The 17566-nt window shown below is 46.8% G+C and overlaps 1 protein-coding gene across 2 annotated transcripts in view; it reads left to right on the top strand.

Annotated features, from left to right (window-relative positions):
* The window catches only part of sbk1 (SH3 domain binding kinase 1), an 81229-nt gene extending 66435 nt beyond the window's left edge, over positions 1-14794 (top strand). For both annotated transcript variants that reach the window (XM_062964170.1, XM_062964171.1), the window contains exons 2-4: positions 986-1188; positions 2817-3019; positions 3850-14794. In XM_062964170.1, the coding sequence (XP_062820240.1) occupies positions 986-1188; positions 2817-3019; positions 3850-4638 (1195 nt within the window). In that variant the 3' untranslated portion in view covers positions 4639-14794. The remainder of the gene's footprint in view (positions 1-985; positions 1189-2816; positions 3020-3849) is intronic.
* The last annotated feature ends 2772 nt before the right edge of the window (positions 14795-17566 follow it).

The following is a 17566-nucleotide window of genomic DNA, read 5'->3' as shown; positions in this document are numbered from 1 at the left end:
GCATCCCATGTTTTTGAATATTTACCGTATTTCAAAGAAAAATAAACTAGCTCTATAAGTGGAAAAGTAGGGGCAACAAAAACAATATGGAATCAACAATAACCTAATAATAATAATAATAATAATAATAATAATAATAATAATAATAAAAACTTCATTTGGATCCCACCCAATCTCCCAATGGGGACTCAGACTGGCTTCCGACATAGTAACAGGGAAACATTCAATGCTTATATAAACAATGCAGAGCTAAATATAGATCTATAATTATAGATAACTAATTTCATATATGCATTTCCCCCTGAAACGTTTGCAAATCCCGTGTGTGTGTGTGTGCGTGCATTTCCCCTAGAATATTTGCAAGCCATATATATATATATATTCATATCTATCTAGACATGTGTATATATATATATTTGTGTGTTCATTTTCCCCCTGTAATATTTGCAAGCCCTATATATAGGTAGGTAAGAATATATTCATATCTATCCAGACATCTCTCTTTATATAGATATTTGCAGAGACTTGCAAACATATGAGGGTAAATTCATATATAAAAATAATGTATATGTATGGCTACAGATACACAGGTACATGGATCTATATGTATAAAGGATTTGCAAAGACCTGCAAACATATGAGGGGAAATTCATATATAAAATTACATTGGACATTATTCCACAGGTATATATACTCTCCACTTGCCTCATTTCCAACAGACGTCTGAACAAACCTTTGAGGATGCATGCCACAGATGCAGGTGAAATGTCAGGAGAGAATGCTATGGGAAAACTCACAGCAACCCAGTGATTCCTGCCACGAACGCCTCTGACAACAGAAATTGTAAATGAACCTGTACAAACGACAAATTGGTTTACCAATTCAATTTCTTTTTTTCCCAGGCTGGGTGCGTGTAGATCCCCGATGTAGGTTATCATGAGATTGGATTACCGACAATCCCTCTTTCTCTGTGTTTCTCCCTCAGCGTGACAATGAGTGCCGGCTCCATTGAGCAGGAGCCTTCCCGCAAGCTGGCGTGTTGCGGAGTGCCGCTCATCACGGAAGACATGCAGTCGCTGGCCATCCGCACGCTCTCGGGCACCGACATCAACAAGCATTACGACCTCATCCGCGAGCTGGGGAAAGGGACCTATGGCAAGGTGGACCTCGTCTCCCACAAGAGCACAGGTGAGACGACAATATGACTCAGTGCCTCCTGAAAAGGGGGCGTGGCTTACAGGGGTGGGCGTGGCTCCTGCTCAAGAGGGCAGGGCTGAGCCTCTCCCCTAGTCCAAGATGCAGGGCTGAGAGGGGGAGGGGGAGGTGGGCGGGGCCACAAATGGGCGGCCAGGACTTACGGAGTTATGAGCTCTGAGATAGGGCTGAGCTTCTATCCCGGTCCTGCAGCACTTGCCAGGACACAGGGGGTGGGGCTAGAGGAGGGGGCGGGGCCTCTATACCCCGCCCCCATGTTCTAAGAAGCGCCTCAGGGGATGTATACAGAGGCTCAGCCCTGTCTTACGCTCTTGGGAAGAGGCCCCGCCCCCACTTCTAGCCCCGCCCTTTAGTCCTAAAAGGCCTCTCAGGAGAAATATAGAGGCTCAGCCCTGTCTCACGCTCTTGGGAAGAGGCCCCGCCCCCACTTCTAGCCCCACCCTTTAGTCCTAAAAGGCCTCTCAGGAGAGGTATAGAGGCTCAGCCCTGTCTCATGCTCTTGGGAAGAGGCCCCGCCCCCACTTCTAGCCCCGCCCTTTAGTCCTAAAAGGCCTCTCAGGAGAAATATAGAGGCTCAGCCCTGTCTCAGGCTCTTGGAAGGAGGCCCCACCCCCACTTCTAGCCCCGCCCTTTAGTCCTAAAAGGCCTCTCAGGAGAGGTATAGAGGCTCAGCCCTGTCTCAGGCTCTTGGAAGGAGGCCCCGCCCCCACCCCCACCCCTAGCCTCTCAGGAGAAATATAGAGGCTCAGCCCTGTCTCAGGCTCTTGGAAGGAGGCCCCGCCCCCACCCCCACTCCTAGCCTCTCAGGAGAAATATAGAGGCTCAGCCCTGTCTCATGCTCTTGGGAAGAGGCCCCGCCCCCACTTCTAGCCCTGCCCTTTAGTCCTAAAAGGCCTCTCAGGAGAGGTATAGAGGCTCAGCCCTGTCTCAGGCTCTTGGAAGGAGGCCCCGCCCCTTCCCTAGCTCCACCCTCTGTGTCCCAACAAGCATCTCAGGAGAGGTATAGATGCTCAGCCCTATCCTGGGCTCTTGGGAAGAAGCCACGCCCACTCCTTTAGCTCCGCCCCCTGTGTCTTAACAGGCGCCTCAGGTGCTCAGCCCTGTCTCCAGCACTTGAGAAGAGGCCCCGCCCTTCCCCTGGCCCCACCCCCGTCTCATAATAGGTGCCATCACCACCCCCCTGGATCGCTGCAGTGCCCACCAGGGGGCGGTAGTGCCAACTTTGGGAATCACTGGTCTAAACAGACCCCAGAAATTAGCAAAATGTTATAAAAATATACAAGAAAAGTGTTGGAAATGCGAATCACATGTGGGCTCCTTTTGTCACATGTGGTGGACTTGCAAGATAGCAAATAATTACTGGGAAACATCAATCAAAAATAGAGATAATATTAAACACCAAAATCCAAAAGAAGCTGTAATATTTTTACTATTCCTGTTGCAACTTGTAGGTGATATGCTACAATATTGTCTATTGACCTGATAGGAATATTTGACCATTTCAAAAGCTCTCCTTTCTGGTTGTTATCTGGTTGGTGAATGCTTTCACGGGCTTTCACGGGCAAAACAAGGCGACGTCCTCCATATCCTTTCTCTTCCAGGTACCAAGATGGCCCTGAAGTTTGTCAACAAGAATAAGACCAAACTGAAGAACTTCCTGAGAGAGTTCAGCATTACCAATACACTGTCCTCAAGTCCCTTCATCATCAAGGTCTTTGATGTGGTCTTTGAGACAGAAGACTGCTATGTCTTTGCCCAGGAATATGCGCCTGGCGGAGACCTCTTTGACATCATCCCTCCACAGGTAATTAACCATTTTGTAGGACGCTGCTCTGATGAGGCCATTGATGACACTGAAAGACAACAGCCATCATTCCTTGAGCAGATTATAATGATTATTAGGCATGCCCGATCAATGAAAAAAATGTTCACCCAAAAAATTTCGGATATTTCCGAAAATTCGTAATGATTCTAAATGTTTCTAAAATGGCGGACGTGCATTTGCAATTGCCAAAAAAAAAAGGAACCCGGGGGGGGGGGACTTTTACAGGACTCTCCCGCCCTCATTTCTTGAGCTATCCTCATCAACCCTAGCCCCCACTTTTGCGTCCATCGTGGAAGCTTCTGATTGGCCGGGGAGCGGCAGCCATGTTAGGCTGCGCTAAGCTCCCATTCTAGGTAGGTTGCAGAAACAATTTTTTAAAAAAATATTTAAAAAAATATATTTAAAAAAATGTGTGTGTGTGGGGGGAATTAACGAAACATTAAGAGACAATTAGAGAATGGGCCAACAATGGTTCGAATTACATTGCTGGTTGTGCTGTGAGACAATGTCTCGGGATGCGTATCAAAAAGTGAGAACAATCCAAAATAATTTCGATATACGATTCAAAATGATTTTTTGGACATGTCTACTGCTAGGTAAGCAGAAGCTGGGCTGATGGCAGGAGCTCATCCCGACCTGAGCTTTAAGTACCAACCTTTTGGTCGGAAGGATCGGTTTTAAGCCGTCCCTAGCTGTATTTGGCGGTCATACTGGGGAAAGGTTGGCCAAAGAGTATTTGTTGGGAAGCCATGTTGGTTCCCGCAATTGTTGATTCCTCGCTCACCGTACCTTTCGCCTTCTGTCTGCAGGTGGGACTTCCGGAGGACATGGTGAAGCGCTGTGTGCAGCAGCTGGGCCTGGCACTCGATTACATGCACAGCAAAAACCTTGTGCACCGGGACATCAAGCCGGAAAACGTGCTCCTCTTCGACCGCGACTGTCGGCGGGTCAAGCTGGCCGATTTCGGCATGACGCGCAAAGTGGGCTGCCGCGTGAAGCGCATCAGCGGGACCATCCCGTACACAGCCCCCGAGGTGTGCCAGGCCGGGCGGGCCGAAGGCTTCACCGTGGACACGAGCATCGACGTGTGGGCCTTTGGCGTGCTCATCTTCTGCGTGCTGACGGGCAACTTCCCCTGGGAGGCGGCCTCGGCCTCGGACACCTTCTTCGAGGAGTTTGTGCGGTGGCAGAAGGGACGGCTGGCCGGGCTGCCCTCCCAGTGGCGCCGCTTCACGGACAACGCGCTGCGCATGTTCCAGCGGCTGCTGGCCCTCGACCCCGAGAAGCGCTGCCCCGTGAAGGAGGTCTTCTTCTTCATCAAGTACGACCTGATGTCGGAGGTCCGCCGCCGGCCCTCCTACCGCTCCCGCAAGCACACCGGGGACAAGCTCTCCGCGGGGCCCCACCGCCACGAGACGCCCAGCGCCTGCACCCCGACCCCGCTCAAGAGGACCATCCTCACGGAGGGCAGCATGTCCCGGCTGTCCGGCTCAGACCCCGGCCTGCCTTCCCCGGGGAGCGGGGGCAGGACTGACGGGCGGCCGGACAAGAGCAAAGGCCAAATGGTGCTGGCCACGGCCATCGAGATCTGCGTCTGACTGGCGAGGGCCACGCGGCCTCCTCAGTGCCTCCCAACCTGCGGCCGAGACGTCGGCAATGCCGCAGGGCCCTCTCCTGCCCTGGACTGCGTGCAGAAGAATCGTTTTCTATAAAACATCCCCAAAGGGACCGGAATCTGTATCTTTTGAAGCAAAAAAATGAAAGAAAAAAAATGTGGTGGGGAGGGGGGAGAAACAACAGGGAGAGGAAAAGATGATTCTCAATTAACTCAATTATCCTCAAGGTTATCTGTGGGCATAGCTATGTGCTCACACAAAGACTGCGAGCCAAGAACTGAAGGAAGGGACCAGCGGCGGTTGGATGTTGCTGGAGAGGAACGAGAAAGAGAGAGAATGAGAGAGGGGGGACATAGTGCAGTTGCGCGGGGAACGACGAACTCATTTAGTTATGGAAAGGACGGCTTCTCCAGCTGGCATCTGCCCTTGGTGTCCGTCATCAGGACTAGGGTTGAGGTTATTTAGAGGGAATAGGACCCTAGCTGGGAAATGACATAGGTATAGTGTGGGGTAGGTGACGGGTGGTGGGCAGAAATGGGGCAGAGCAGCCCTTTGGACCCGGAAAGTGGCTTCTTCATAATATTGGTGCTGTCCGACGGGAGGGAGAGAAAAGGTGCTGAGCAAGGGGCCATTGAGAGCCACGCAGCTCTCCCCAGAAGGGCAAGAAGCAGCGTCCGGTGGAGCCGCGTTGTTCAGTCTCAACCCGCTTTCGTCCCCACGCCGTGCTTATTGGGTTAGAGGGCGGAAGCGTGGCAATACCCTGCAGAGCCAGATCTAGAGATGATGACTTCGGAGTGGAGGAGACCTCTTAGCATTTGTCTCCCCCACTTGCTCCTTGTCATGATTTTGAATGGGAAAGATAGCCTGGTCCACAGGATTTAGCTCCAAGTCGCATGCAAGTGTTACCAGTCCGCTTCGGAGTGAGAGCAAAGCGCAGAATCGGGATGCTTCGGGGACTCCGCCGTTATCATAGGGCTGCCAGGGAAGCAATTGGTGCCGCCGATGTAGCAAATGTTTCCTGTGTCGTGTGAGTGTGTGTATGTGTTTATCTGTATGTGTGTGAGAAAGCGAGCGCCTTTATATGTGTGTGTACGGGCGTTTGTGTCGACATGGCTGTCAAGTCAACCACTCTTTACTGTGTGGCCATCACCCCTCAGGAAAAGAGACACAGTCTTTTCTCTTAGGGCCTAAAAATAAGGCTGGGTGCTCAAGCCTAATAACGGTGGGGGCAAAAAAAAGGAAGCCATTGTGTATGGAAGGGGATACTCAACCGTGGTCAACATTATGCGATGGTATGTCTTGGCGGGGGGCAATCCTGAGTTGGAGAAAAGGTTTCAGTCCATTTCCCATTGTGAGTTCACTCACAAAGAATGGATAGTCCTGCTGAATACCAGGTTCAGTACAGAGGGACATGGCAAGAGTACCTTATAGGATAGAACTCAAAGGGGTGCAGAGAAAACAGGTGGTCTAAACCAGTAGTTCCCAACCTGTGGTCCGTGGACCACCAGTAGTCCACAAAAACTAATATATGGTCCGCGGTCTCACCGTTACTACTATGGATAATAACCCAACCAAAAACATTGTTTTCTTGGTGTCTTCGTTTTGAGGCCTATTCCTGGGGTTATTTGTAGTGCTGATTCAGAAAATTTCATTGGATAGACCACATCAGCTCTAGATTGTTAAATATGGTTTTCTGTGGGTGAACAAATGGTGACTACTAGACATGGCCAAAAAATCATTTTGAATCGTATATCGGAATTATTTCGGATTGTTCTCGCTTTTTGATACGCATTCCGAGACATTGTCTCACAGCACAACCAGCAATGTAATTTGAACCATTGTTGGCCCATTCTCTAATTGTCTCTTAATGTTTCATTAATTTTTCCCCCAAATTTTTTAAAATATATTTTAAAAAATATTTTTAAAAATATTTTGTTTCTGCAACCTACCTAGAATGGGAGCTTAGCGCAGCCTAACATGGCTGCCGCTCCCCGGCCAATCAGAAGCTTCCATGATGGACGCAAAGGTGAGGGCCAGGGTTGATGAGGATAGCTCAAGAAATGAGAGCGGGAGAGTCCTGTAAAAGTCCCCCCCCCCCGGTTCCTTTTTTTTTTTGGCGATTGCGCATGCGCGTCTGCCATTTTAGAAGCATTTAGAATCATTACGAATTTTCGGAAATATCCGAAACTTTTGGGTGAAAAAATCGGAAATACTTTCTATATCGAAGCGCCAGCGCCCCCTACTTTAGAAACGAGAATTGAAACATTTTTTTCATCGATCGGACATGCCTAGTGACTACTGGATGGCATAAGTTCTGTATCAAAAGCTAGAGCTGATGTGGCCTATCCAGTGCAATCTAAAGTTCTATCCAATGCAATCTAAAGAATCTAAAGTTGACCAAAAACTGATTCGTAACCCTTTTGGTATTAATGTTGGAGACTGGTCCATGATCCCTGGTCAAAAAAAGGTTGGGAACCACTGGTTTAAACCAAGAGGATGGCTATATCACAGCAACTTTACTGTCAAAAAATTAAGGAAGGGGCTTCCTTGGCCAACCATGGTCTCCAAGAACTGGTAATGAGAGAGCTAACATACGGCTAGCACAGGCATGGGCAAACGTCGTCCCTCGAGGTGTTTTGGACTTCAACTCCCACCATTCCTAACAGCCCAAGGCCCTTTCATTTTCTCCCTCAGCCGCTTAAGTGACATGCATCCAACATCCACTGAGGTGTAAAGCAGACTGACTACAAAATGGAGTTCTGAGTCTGAACATGCTCAGCACAATCAAATGTCTATAACCCCTTCCACACCACACACTTAAGCGGCTGAAGGGGGAAAAGGAAGGGGCCTGAGGCTGTTAGGGATGGTGGGAGTTGAAGTCCAAAATACCTGGAGGGCCCAAATTGGCCCATGCCTGTACTAGACTGACACCAACCACAACTAGAGCCTTCAGAAAGCGTCATGGAGCAATACCCGTTGCCTAATGGAGACTTTCAAATAAACCAAGGGCTCATTTCATACAAGTTTCTAAACCAGCTTCGGTTTTTGGTCTACCTGTGGCAAAATAGCTGGGTTCCATTGGAATGTAGGAAGAAGAGTCTTGTTTCTTGTGCTTTCACCAACTGAAAGCACCTACAAACTACAGTGCCCAGGCCAGGACTTTCTAGGATATCCAGTGGTAGAATATCCTAGAATGTCGTTGGTGGATGGATGTGAATGGCACCATCCAAACTGATGGAGGAAAAAATGGAAAGGAGAAAGGAAGGAAAACAGTAGACAAGTGATTCCCAAAGTGGGCGCAACTGCCCCCTGGTGGGTGCTGCAGCAATCCAGGGGGGCGGTGATGTCATCTAGTAGGACACGGGGGCGGGGATAGAGGAGGGGCGGGGCCTCTTCCCAAGAGCGTGAGACAGGGCTGAGCCTCTATACCTCTCCTGAGAGGCCTTTTAGGACTAAAGGGCGGGGCTAGGAGTGGGGGCGGGGCCTCTTCCCAAGAGCGTGAGACAGGGCTGAGCCTCTATACCTCTCCTGAGAGGCCTTTTAGGACTAAAGGGCGGGGCAAGGAGTGGGGGCGGGGCCTCTTCCCAAGAGCGTGAGACAGGGCTGAGCCTCTATACCTCTCCTGAGAGGCCTTTTAGGACTAAAGGGCGGGGCAAGGAGTGGGGGCGGGGCCTCTTTCCAAGAGCATGAGACAGGGCTGAGCCTCTGTATACCTCCCCTGAGGCACTTGTTAAACACGGGGGCGGAGCATAGAGATTCAGCCCTGTCAGGCACTTGGGAAGAGGCTCCGCCCCCTCCTCTAGCCCCACCCCCTGTGTCCAGGACAGGGATAGAAGCTCAGCCCTACCTCAGAGCTCGTAACTCCGCCCATCCCAGTCCTGGCTGCCCATTTGTGGCCCCGCCCACCTCTCCCTCCCAGCCCTGCATCTTGGATTGTGGAGAGGCTCAGCCCCGCCCTCTTGAGCAGGAGTCACGCCCACCCCTCTAAGCCACGCCCCCTTTCCAGGGGGCACTGAGTCATATTTTTTCTGGAAAAGGGGTGGTAGGCCAAATAAGTTTGAGAACCACTGCATGGAGAAAATAATAAGCCAATAGTTGTGTGTCCAAAGATCTCTTGAGGTGAGTTAGGGGTGGCTGCCTTTTGACAGTTACTTAGCAAATGACCCAAGTCTGGCATTGAGGGAAGTGCGTAGTAGCTACACAACTCTCTCCTTTCACCAAGGGCTTAGACCAATACTGACCTCCCTGTGCTGTTTGACCTTCTTCTTCGGAGAGTCCCTGGCCGTGGCCCCTTCAGAGCATCCTATCCGTGTGCCACAAAAGCCAAGTCGGTCCGAGTCTTGTCCCAAGAGGAACCGGATAGAGAAACCCAACCCCGTCCTTCGTCTCCTCGCTTCTCCTCCTCCGGACCAGGCCTGCCTTGTGTGTGCCGGCCTCTCTGAGGAGGCTCCGTTCTTTCCACCCAAAAGGGCTAAAATGCTATTTCCGCAGTTTACAAAACAACAACACAAAGGGAGCTGCCCGTCCTTCATTCCCTTTCCTGCTCTTCCCATTCGAGGGGGGTGCTTTGTCTGCACTTCGGTGTAAATGTAAAGGACAAGGGTATGTTGTCGATGAAATTGGTGCCAACAGCGGCCCGCGGGCAGTTCCCAGGAGCGCCCTTGCCGAATGCAAGAAGCCCAGTTATCCATCGAAGCTGGATACACAACCGTGGCCATCACCTTCTCGTCTTTCCCTCCTGACAAGGTTAGGAAGACAAAGCACAATGGTGGTTCAAAACATAAGTTGTACACAACTTATGCATCATATACATATTACATTCACAAAATCAATGCTCAGTCCTATGGTATATAACGCAAAAGTATCTTACTCAATATTATAAATCAAATATGATGATGTGTTGTTGAAATCTTTCATGGCCGGGATCACAGGGTTGTTGTATGTCTTTCGGGCTGTGTGGCCATGTTCCAGAAGTAATCTCTCCTGACACCCACATCTATGGCAGGCATTCTCAGAGGTTGTGAGGCATGGATAAACTAGGCAAGGAAAGGAAAATATATATATCTGTGGAGAGTCCAGGGTGTGACAAGAGTCTTTTGTCAGTTGGAAGCTAGCATTAATGTTTCAGTTAATCACCCTAATTAGCATTGGAAAGGTTTGTCTCTTGCCTGGGGGGCATCATTTATTCAGTCATTAGCCATCCTTGGGGCTCCTCTGCCCTCAGAGTATTGCTTCCCATCTACTCTTTTGATTTTAGAGTTTTTTAATACTGGTAGCCAGATTTTGTTCATTTTCATGGTTTCCTCCTTTCTGTTGAAGTTGTCCACATGCTTGTGGATTTCAATGGCTTCTCTGTGTAGTCTGACATGATGATACAAATCTCTGCAGTCCTAGAAGGATTTAATTGACAGAATCAATGCTGATGTAGATCCTGAGTAGCTGGTTATTGACTGGAGTACATGGTAATATAGCCGTTTACAACTGGTTTTATCCCAGTTTCGGTAAACCTTCTTCTGGTAATCGGCAAATGTTTTATAATTTCTTTATTGATGGCTCTGCTTCAGGTATTATGTTCACAGTATCAGTATGCTGTTGTGGATTTTGTGGTGCGATTCTAAACCTGTGGAGTCCTGAGGAATCCTTCCAGAACTGCAGAGACTCTGAATCGGTTTGCCTTTAAGCCAATTAAATCCTTCTAGGACTACAGAGACTTGTATCATCATATTTTGATGTATAATATTGAGTAAGATACTTTTGCATTATATTCCTAAGGTTTTTTTTTAAGTTTTTGTCAAATATGTTGTGTTGTTGTTTCGGGCTTGTCCCTGTTGTGAGCCGCCCCGAATCCCTTCGGGGAGATGGGGCGGGATATAAAAATAAAGTTTATTATTATTATTATTATTATTATTATTATTATTATTATTATTTATTTGTGAATGTAATATGTATATGATATACATATTGTGTACAACCAGAGCCGGCCCTAGGTAATTTTCAAGTGTAGGCGAACAGAATTTTGGCACCCCCCAAAACCAATCGCTGGAAAATAAAAGCGTTGGATAAGCAAAAATGTTGGATAATAAGGAGGGATTAAGGAAAAGCCTATTAAACATCAAATTACAGTGGAGTCTCACTTATCCAAGCTTCGCTTATCCAAGCTTCGGGATTATTCAAGCCATTTTTGCAGCTTATGTTTTCGATATATTGTGATATTTTGGTGCTAAATTCGTAATTACAATATTTATGACATAACATTACTGCGTATTGAACTACTTTTTCTGTCCAATTTGTTGTATAACATGATGTTTTGGTGCTGAATTTGTAAAATCATAACCTAATTTGATGTTTAATAGGCTTTTCCTTAATCCCTCCTTATTATCCAAGATATTTGCTTATCCAAGCTTCTGCCGGCCCGTTTAGCTTAGACTCTACTGTACATTAAGATTTTACAAATTAAGCACCAAAACATCATGTTTTACAACAAATCAACAGATAAAGCAGTCTCGACTGCTCCCCCGTATGTTTTGCGCCCGAAGCGACCGCTTAATTTTTTCTAAGATATTCGCTTATCCAAGCTTCTGCCAGCCCATTTAGCTTGGATAAGTGAGACTCTACTGTACATTAGACTTGTCCGATCGATGGAAAAAGTGTTTCAATTATCGTTTCTAAAGTAGCGGGCGCTGACGCTTCGATATAGAAAGTATTTCCGATTTTTTCACCCAAAAATTTCGGATATTTCCAAAAATTTGTAATGATTCTAAATGTTTCTAAAATGGTGTACACACATGCGCAATCGCCAAAAAAAAAAAGGAACCCGAGGGCGGGGGGACTTTTACAGGCTCTCCCACCCTCATTTCTTGAGCTATCCTCATCAAATTTGCAAATAAGCTACCATTCAAGGTAGGTTGCAAAACAAAATAATTTTAAAAATATTTTTTAAAATATATTTTAAAAAATTTTGGGGGGAGGAAAAATTAACGAAACATTAAGAGACAATTAGAGAATGGGCTAACAATGGTTCGAATTACATTGCTGGTTGTGCTGTGAGACAATGTCTCGGAATGCGTATCAAAAAGCGAGAACAATCTGAAATAATTCCGATATACGATTCAAAATGATTTTTTGGACATGTCTACTGTACATTAAGATTTTACAAATTAAGCACCGAAACATCATGTTTTTACAACAAATCAACAGAAAAAGCAGTCTCGACTATGTTTTGCGCCCGAAGCGACCGCTTAATTCGCCTCATGGTTGGACCGGCTCTGTGTACAACTTATGTTTTGAACCATCATTGTGGCTTTGTAATAGCTCATGACATTGTTTAGAATAGACATCTGTGTTTATCTAGTAGTAAGGTTAGGAAGACACCAAGAGAGATGCCACCCATCTTCCACCTTCCTGGGTCTGACCGGGTGGCTCGACCTCTCTCTCCTTTCCCCGCGACTACTCTTGTTAATCCGTATGTCTCGACACAACCGTTTCGGAGTCCTTTGGGAAGTGTTTCATGTCCCTCTCTCTTGGCTTTGAGCCTCCACCTGGAACGAATGGGTTGGAGGCCAGAGTCGGAGCCGACGCTCGCGTTCCTTTTAGAAATAGTCAATGCACAGACTTTAGATATTAGCCGCAACTTCTCCTTTTTGCCTTAGGTCCCGACTGTCCTTGATCTTTTGTGCAATAATGTAGATAAGGATTAAGAACACCATATAGACCTTGTTTCGGTTCCGTTCTGATTAATTTTCATTTCCGATTTCGGGGGCGGGAGGAGGGGAACGTCGGGGATGCTGGGGTGTATGCGATGGTAAGAGTTTTTCCCGTTCCCTTTGTCCCCATCCGTGGCTGTTTTCCCCTTCGGCTGACCGTCCGGTTTTGGACCCTTCTCCCCCATAGAAGAGATTTTATTTCTCTCGTGTTAAATGTATGTTACCTCAGTTTCTGTCACTGTTGAGAAGAAGGAAAGAATTTTTTATAAAAAAAATTAAAAACCATAAAAATGGTAACAGATAATTCTGGGAAGAAAAAAAAATGTTGTGTGGAAGATAGCTGTCTTATGGACGTTAAGTCTTTTTTAAAAATAATAATAATAATAAAAATGGTAATTTGATGTTGTAAGTACTGAGACAGTGAAGCTTTCCCAAAGCAGAAATTTCTGGCAAGCGTCCTTCAGTTCTGGGAGAAAAAGGAACTTTCTCAAAGCGAAGACCGTTGACAGATATAGGTAACATTATATATATCTGATATACTCACATATTACGGAATGGGATTCCCACTGCTTGCAGTCCCAAAAAGTAACATTTCCAAATAAGGCTGGAGACACATGCGAAAATCAATCCCAAAAAACCCGGGTAGACTTATCCATGGGCCAATGTAAGTAGCACTGTACCAGTGGTTCCCAAAGTGGGCGCTACCGCCCCCTGGTGGGTGCTGGAGTGATCCAGGGGGGCGGTGATGGCACCTATTAGGACACAGGGGCGGGGCCAGAGGAGGGGCGGGGCCTCTTCCCAAGTGCCAGAGACAGGGCTGAGGATCTATACCTCTCCTGAGGCGCCTTTAGGACTAAAGGGCGGGGCTAGGGAAGGGGGCGGAGCCTCCTTCCAAGAGCCCGAGACAGGGCTGAGCCTCTATATCTCTCCTGAGAGGCCTTTAGGACTAAAGGGCGGGGCTAGGGGCATGGCTTCTTCCCAAGAGCCCGAGACAGGGCTGAGAATCTATACCTCTCCTGAAGCGCTTGTTGGGACACAGAGGGTGGAGCTAGGGAAGGGGGAGTGGCCTTCTTCCAAGAGCCCGAGACAGGGCTGAGCCTCTATATCTCTCCTGAGAGGACTTTAGGACTAAAGGGTGGGGCTAGGGGTGGGGGCGGGGCCTCTTCCTAAGAGCACAAGACAGGACTGAGCCTCTGTATACCTCCCCTGAGGCGCTTGTTAGAACACGGGGGCGGGGTATAGAGGTTCAGCCCCGTCAGGCACTTGTGAAGAGGCCCCGCCCCCTTCTCTAGCCCCGCCCCCTGTGTCCATCAAAACATCCAGGCGTCCCCTGTGCAACGTCCTTGCAGATGGCCAATTCTCTCACTCCAGAAGCAACTCCAGTTGCTTCTGACACAAAAAAAAAACCAGGTGGCTCAAAGGAAGCACAAATGGAAAGCTATTTGTACTCTCTGAAACTCGTTATTTTACACTTAAAGAGTTAATTCAACTCTTTTAACTCAATTACACTTATTTTAACTCAATTACACTTAATTCAACAAAGGTTGAATTAAGAATTGGGAAAAGAGAGAGACCCAGTGGAAGTTTTCAAAACAATTCCCATGCAAATCTGCTTGTGTTTATATTAAGATATTCGCTTGTGGGCATATGAGGTCCAGCGCATTACAGAATGCATGTATTTTAAAAGCCCTTCTGACAGAGGTTCTTGATGTGCTTCAAAGGAAGATGTGAGAATAGCGAGGGAGCATTTTTTGACATAGTTATAAAACAGGGAATTTTGGCGCTGTCTGGAAGTGCGTGAAGTCTTACCGATGGTTGCTCCTTTGTTTTCCTTATCCAAACGAGCCTGCTGCCTTCGGATGTGATGGTAGATTCTGTCTCATTGCAATCCCTGAAATAAGGTTCAGCTGCCATTCCAGCTGGCTTCGGTACATGGATCTGAGACAGTAGTTAAGCCAACATGTCCGTTGCCTCGTGTCCGTTGCCTCGGATATTAGAGGTGACCAATATCATCAGGGATGGTTCTTTCTCCCAGTCCTTTTGCTTGGAAATGGCCCCTTTGGGGAAGCTTCACTGCCGGTCACCAGTTGTGTTTGTTGACTTAGCCTTGTGGTTGGGTGTCTTATGCGCCGTTCTTGTACTGTACTCCTGCGAGGAGGAGGAACGGGTGCCACGAAGCTGTGTGTCAATGTGGGGACGAGACCCTCTCCCCGGCCCCAGAGGGGCATCTTCTTCCAACCTTTTCCAGAGGAGAGAGGAAAGCATCAATGCGGGACCCAGAAACAATCACCACCCCACATGCGCCAACGCACGGAACAAATTTGTAAATATTCTGGAATTCTCTTGACTTGTGCAAAGGAGGTTTTTAAATGTTATTTAATTTGTTCTATATTGCAGACAGTTGCTATAAAATAATAAAAAATGTGTTAAATTTATATATATATGTTTAGCTGTGCATCTTATGAGTTCTTTACTGTTTTGCGATGGGAAATAGGATGATAGGGAAAGAAGGGGTAACAAAACTGGAAATGGTTATTTCCTAAGGACATTTGGTTTGAACATAAGTTTGGCCATTAGGAAAAAGGTGAGACATTTCACATAATACCATAACTTCTGAACACATAATAATAATAATAATAATAATAATAATAATAATAATAATAATAATAATAATAATAACTGGTGATGGGAACATTGGGTGCCGTGCCAAAAGATCTCAGCCGGCATTTGGAAACAATAGACATTGACAAAATTACGATCTGCCAGCTGCAAAAGGCCACCCTGCTGGGGTCTGCACGCATCATCCGAAAATACATCACACAGTCCTAGACACTTGGGAAGTGTTCGACTTGTGATTTTGTGATATGAAATCCAGCATATCTATCTTGTTTGCTGTGTCATAATAAAATAATAATAATAATAATAATAATAATAATAATAATAATAATAATAACAATAATAATAAACATGTGAAAATTGTTAGCTAATCTTCACATGACGTGGATTGACTACAAAAAGGCCTTTGACTCACTCCCACACAGCTGGATCATCAAGTGCCTGGACGCCATCGGGATTGGTAAAAACGTTGGCACCTTCATTGAAAACATGATGGAGCACTGGAAAACTGAACTGTTTGTTGGAAATGAAAGCTATGGACTTGTCAACAACAGAAGAGGAATTTTCCAGGGAGACTCATTGTCCCCTCTGCTTTTCATTATTGCCATGATCCCTCTGTCAACAATCTTACAAAAAACAAATCTCGGCTACCAAATATCTAAGAAATCTCACAAAATTTCACCTCTGGTGTACATGGATGACCTGAAGCTGTATGGAAAAACGGAAACTGAAATCCAGTCTCTGACCAACACTGTCCGAATTTTTAGCACTGATATCAGCATGGAGTTTGGCTTGGACAAATGTTCGACAGTGGCATTGAAGAAGGGAAAAATCATTGAAAGTGAGGGCATAAATATGCCTAATGGTCAAACAATAAAGTGTCACCAGCCAGAGGCCTATAAATATCTGGGCATATTACAGCTGGACAACATCAAGCATGAACATGTGAAAACTGTGGTCAGCAAAGAATATACACAAAGGGTCAGAAAAATTCTCAAAAGCAAGCTCAATGGAGGCAACACCATCAAGGCCATAAACACCTGGGCCATACCTGTCATAAGATATACTGCTGGCATCATAAACTGGACACAGGCGGAACTGGACAATTTGGACAGAAAAACAAGAAAACTCATGACCATTCATCACTCACTGCACCCTCGCAGTGATGTTGACCGGCTATATCTGCCTAGCAGATCAGGGGGCAGAGGACTCTTACAAGTCAAACAAGCAGTCAAAGAAGAAGAACATGCCCTGGCAGAATATGGAAAGCAAAGTGAAGAACCTGCTTTGATTGAAGTCAAAAATCAGAAACTCCTCAAAGCACAGCAGACAAAGAATCAGTACAAGAAAACCGCACTACAAACTAGAGCTGACAGCTGGCACAACAAAACATTGCATGGAAAGGAAGCCTCCCAATGTGTAAAAGTGACTGTACAATTAATTGGCCATGCTTACTAGAGGACCATGGGAATTCCAGTCCAAATATGTGCTTTTTTCCCAACCCTGGCTACTTTTGCAACTCACAGTCTGGGATATTCCCAGGTCACAACTCAACCGCTGTGTCTCAATAGCTCTCATTAGAGGTTTTTCACGGCGCCGGGGTCCCCAGTGGGAAAAACACTCTTCCTCGTGTCATCCTAGGACACCGCCACATATCCACAGCAACAAGGTCATGAGAGCGCATTCGGGCTAATTTCAATTTCTTAGTGATTATGCAGATGGACATGGATTTAATTAAGGGCAGATCTCATTAACGTCTTTCCCGGAGAAGGAGAAAGACAAAAGCGGCCGAGGGAGAGATACAGCAGGTGCAACAGAGCACAACGTCTCGGGTAGGAATCTCATCCAGAGTGTCGGCACGGCGCATGAGGCAGAATCTAAATTTTTGGCACTCTCTCCTTTGCAAGGGCTGTGAAATGCACAGATACCCAGGACTCATCCATAACCTTTGCTTTCCTCTGACCTCATCTCTCTCTGAGCTTAAAGCTGATCTCATTCGGAGGCGTTTCTGCAGCTGAATCCTCATCCGCTTGCCCTCTGCAGCTCTGGAAGAGAGTGATAAGGGCACGGCTTTGATGTGGGAGAATGAATGCGCCCCTCTCCCCTCCCTTCGTTCTCTTCCAGGCATCTTTGTGCCTGCGGGCTTTCAAATAAATCTCCAACATCAATCATAGTGTCCAGACGCTGTCTGTCTGTCTGTCTGGGGGTGTAACACAGACATGTGGGCTTTGCACCTGGGCTTCGCTTCTTGCACAAGCAAGACATGTTGCAACCAGACTCTCTAGCTCTCCAGCTCAGCTATAGTATTGCTCACAATATTTTCAATCGGTAAGATGGTGCAAATGTGTTAAGAGTCCAGAACTGGAGCAGAACAAGGAAATCACACTTGTCACCAATGACTCTTACTTTGGACAAAACATTGGACATTGGCGGCAATGGGAGGGCTTCCGAGGTTAAGACGTCCCCGTCTGTGCAGGGTTCCATACTACGCATTTTAACAACACAACCGTTCAATGCTAAGGCTTCTCCGTTTGCGCAGGGTTCCATACTTCATACTTTAACAACACAACCGTTCAATGCTAAGGCTTCCC

The sequence above is a fragment of the Anolis carolinensis genome, unplaced genomic scaffold, assembly GCF_035594765.1.
Source record: "Anolis carolinensis isolate JA03-04 unplaced genomic scaffold, rAnoCar3.1.pri scaffold_13, whole genome shotgun sequence".
NCBI classification, from domain to species: domain Eukaryota; kingdom Metazoa; phylum Chordata; class Lepidosauria; order Squamata; family Dactyloidae; genus Anolis; species Anolis carolinensis.
Note: the sequence above shows the minus strand (reverse complement) of the source record. Positions and strands in the feature narration are given on the sequence as shown.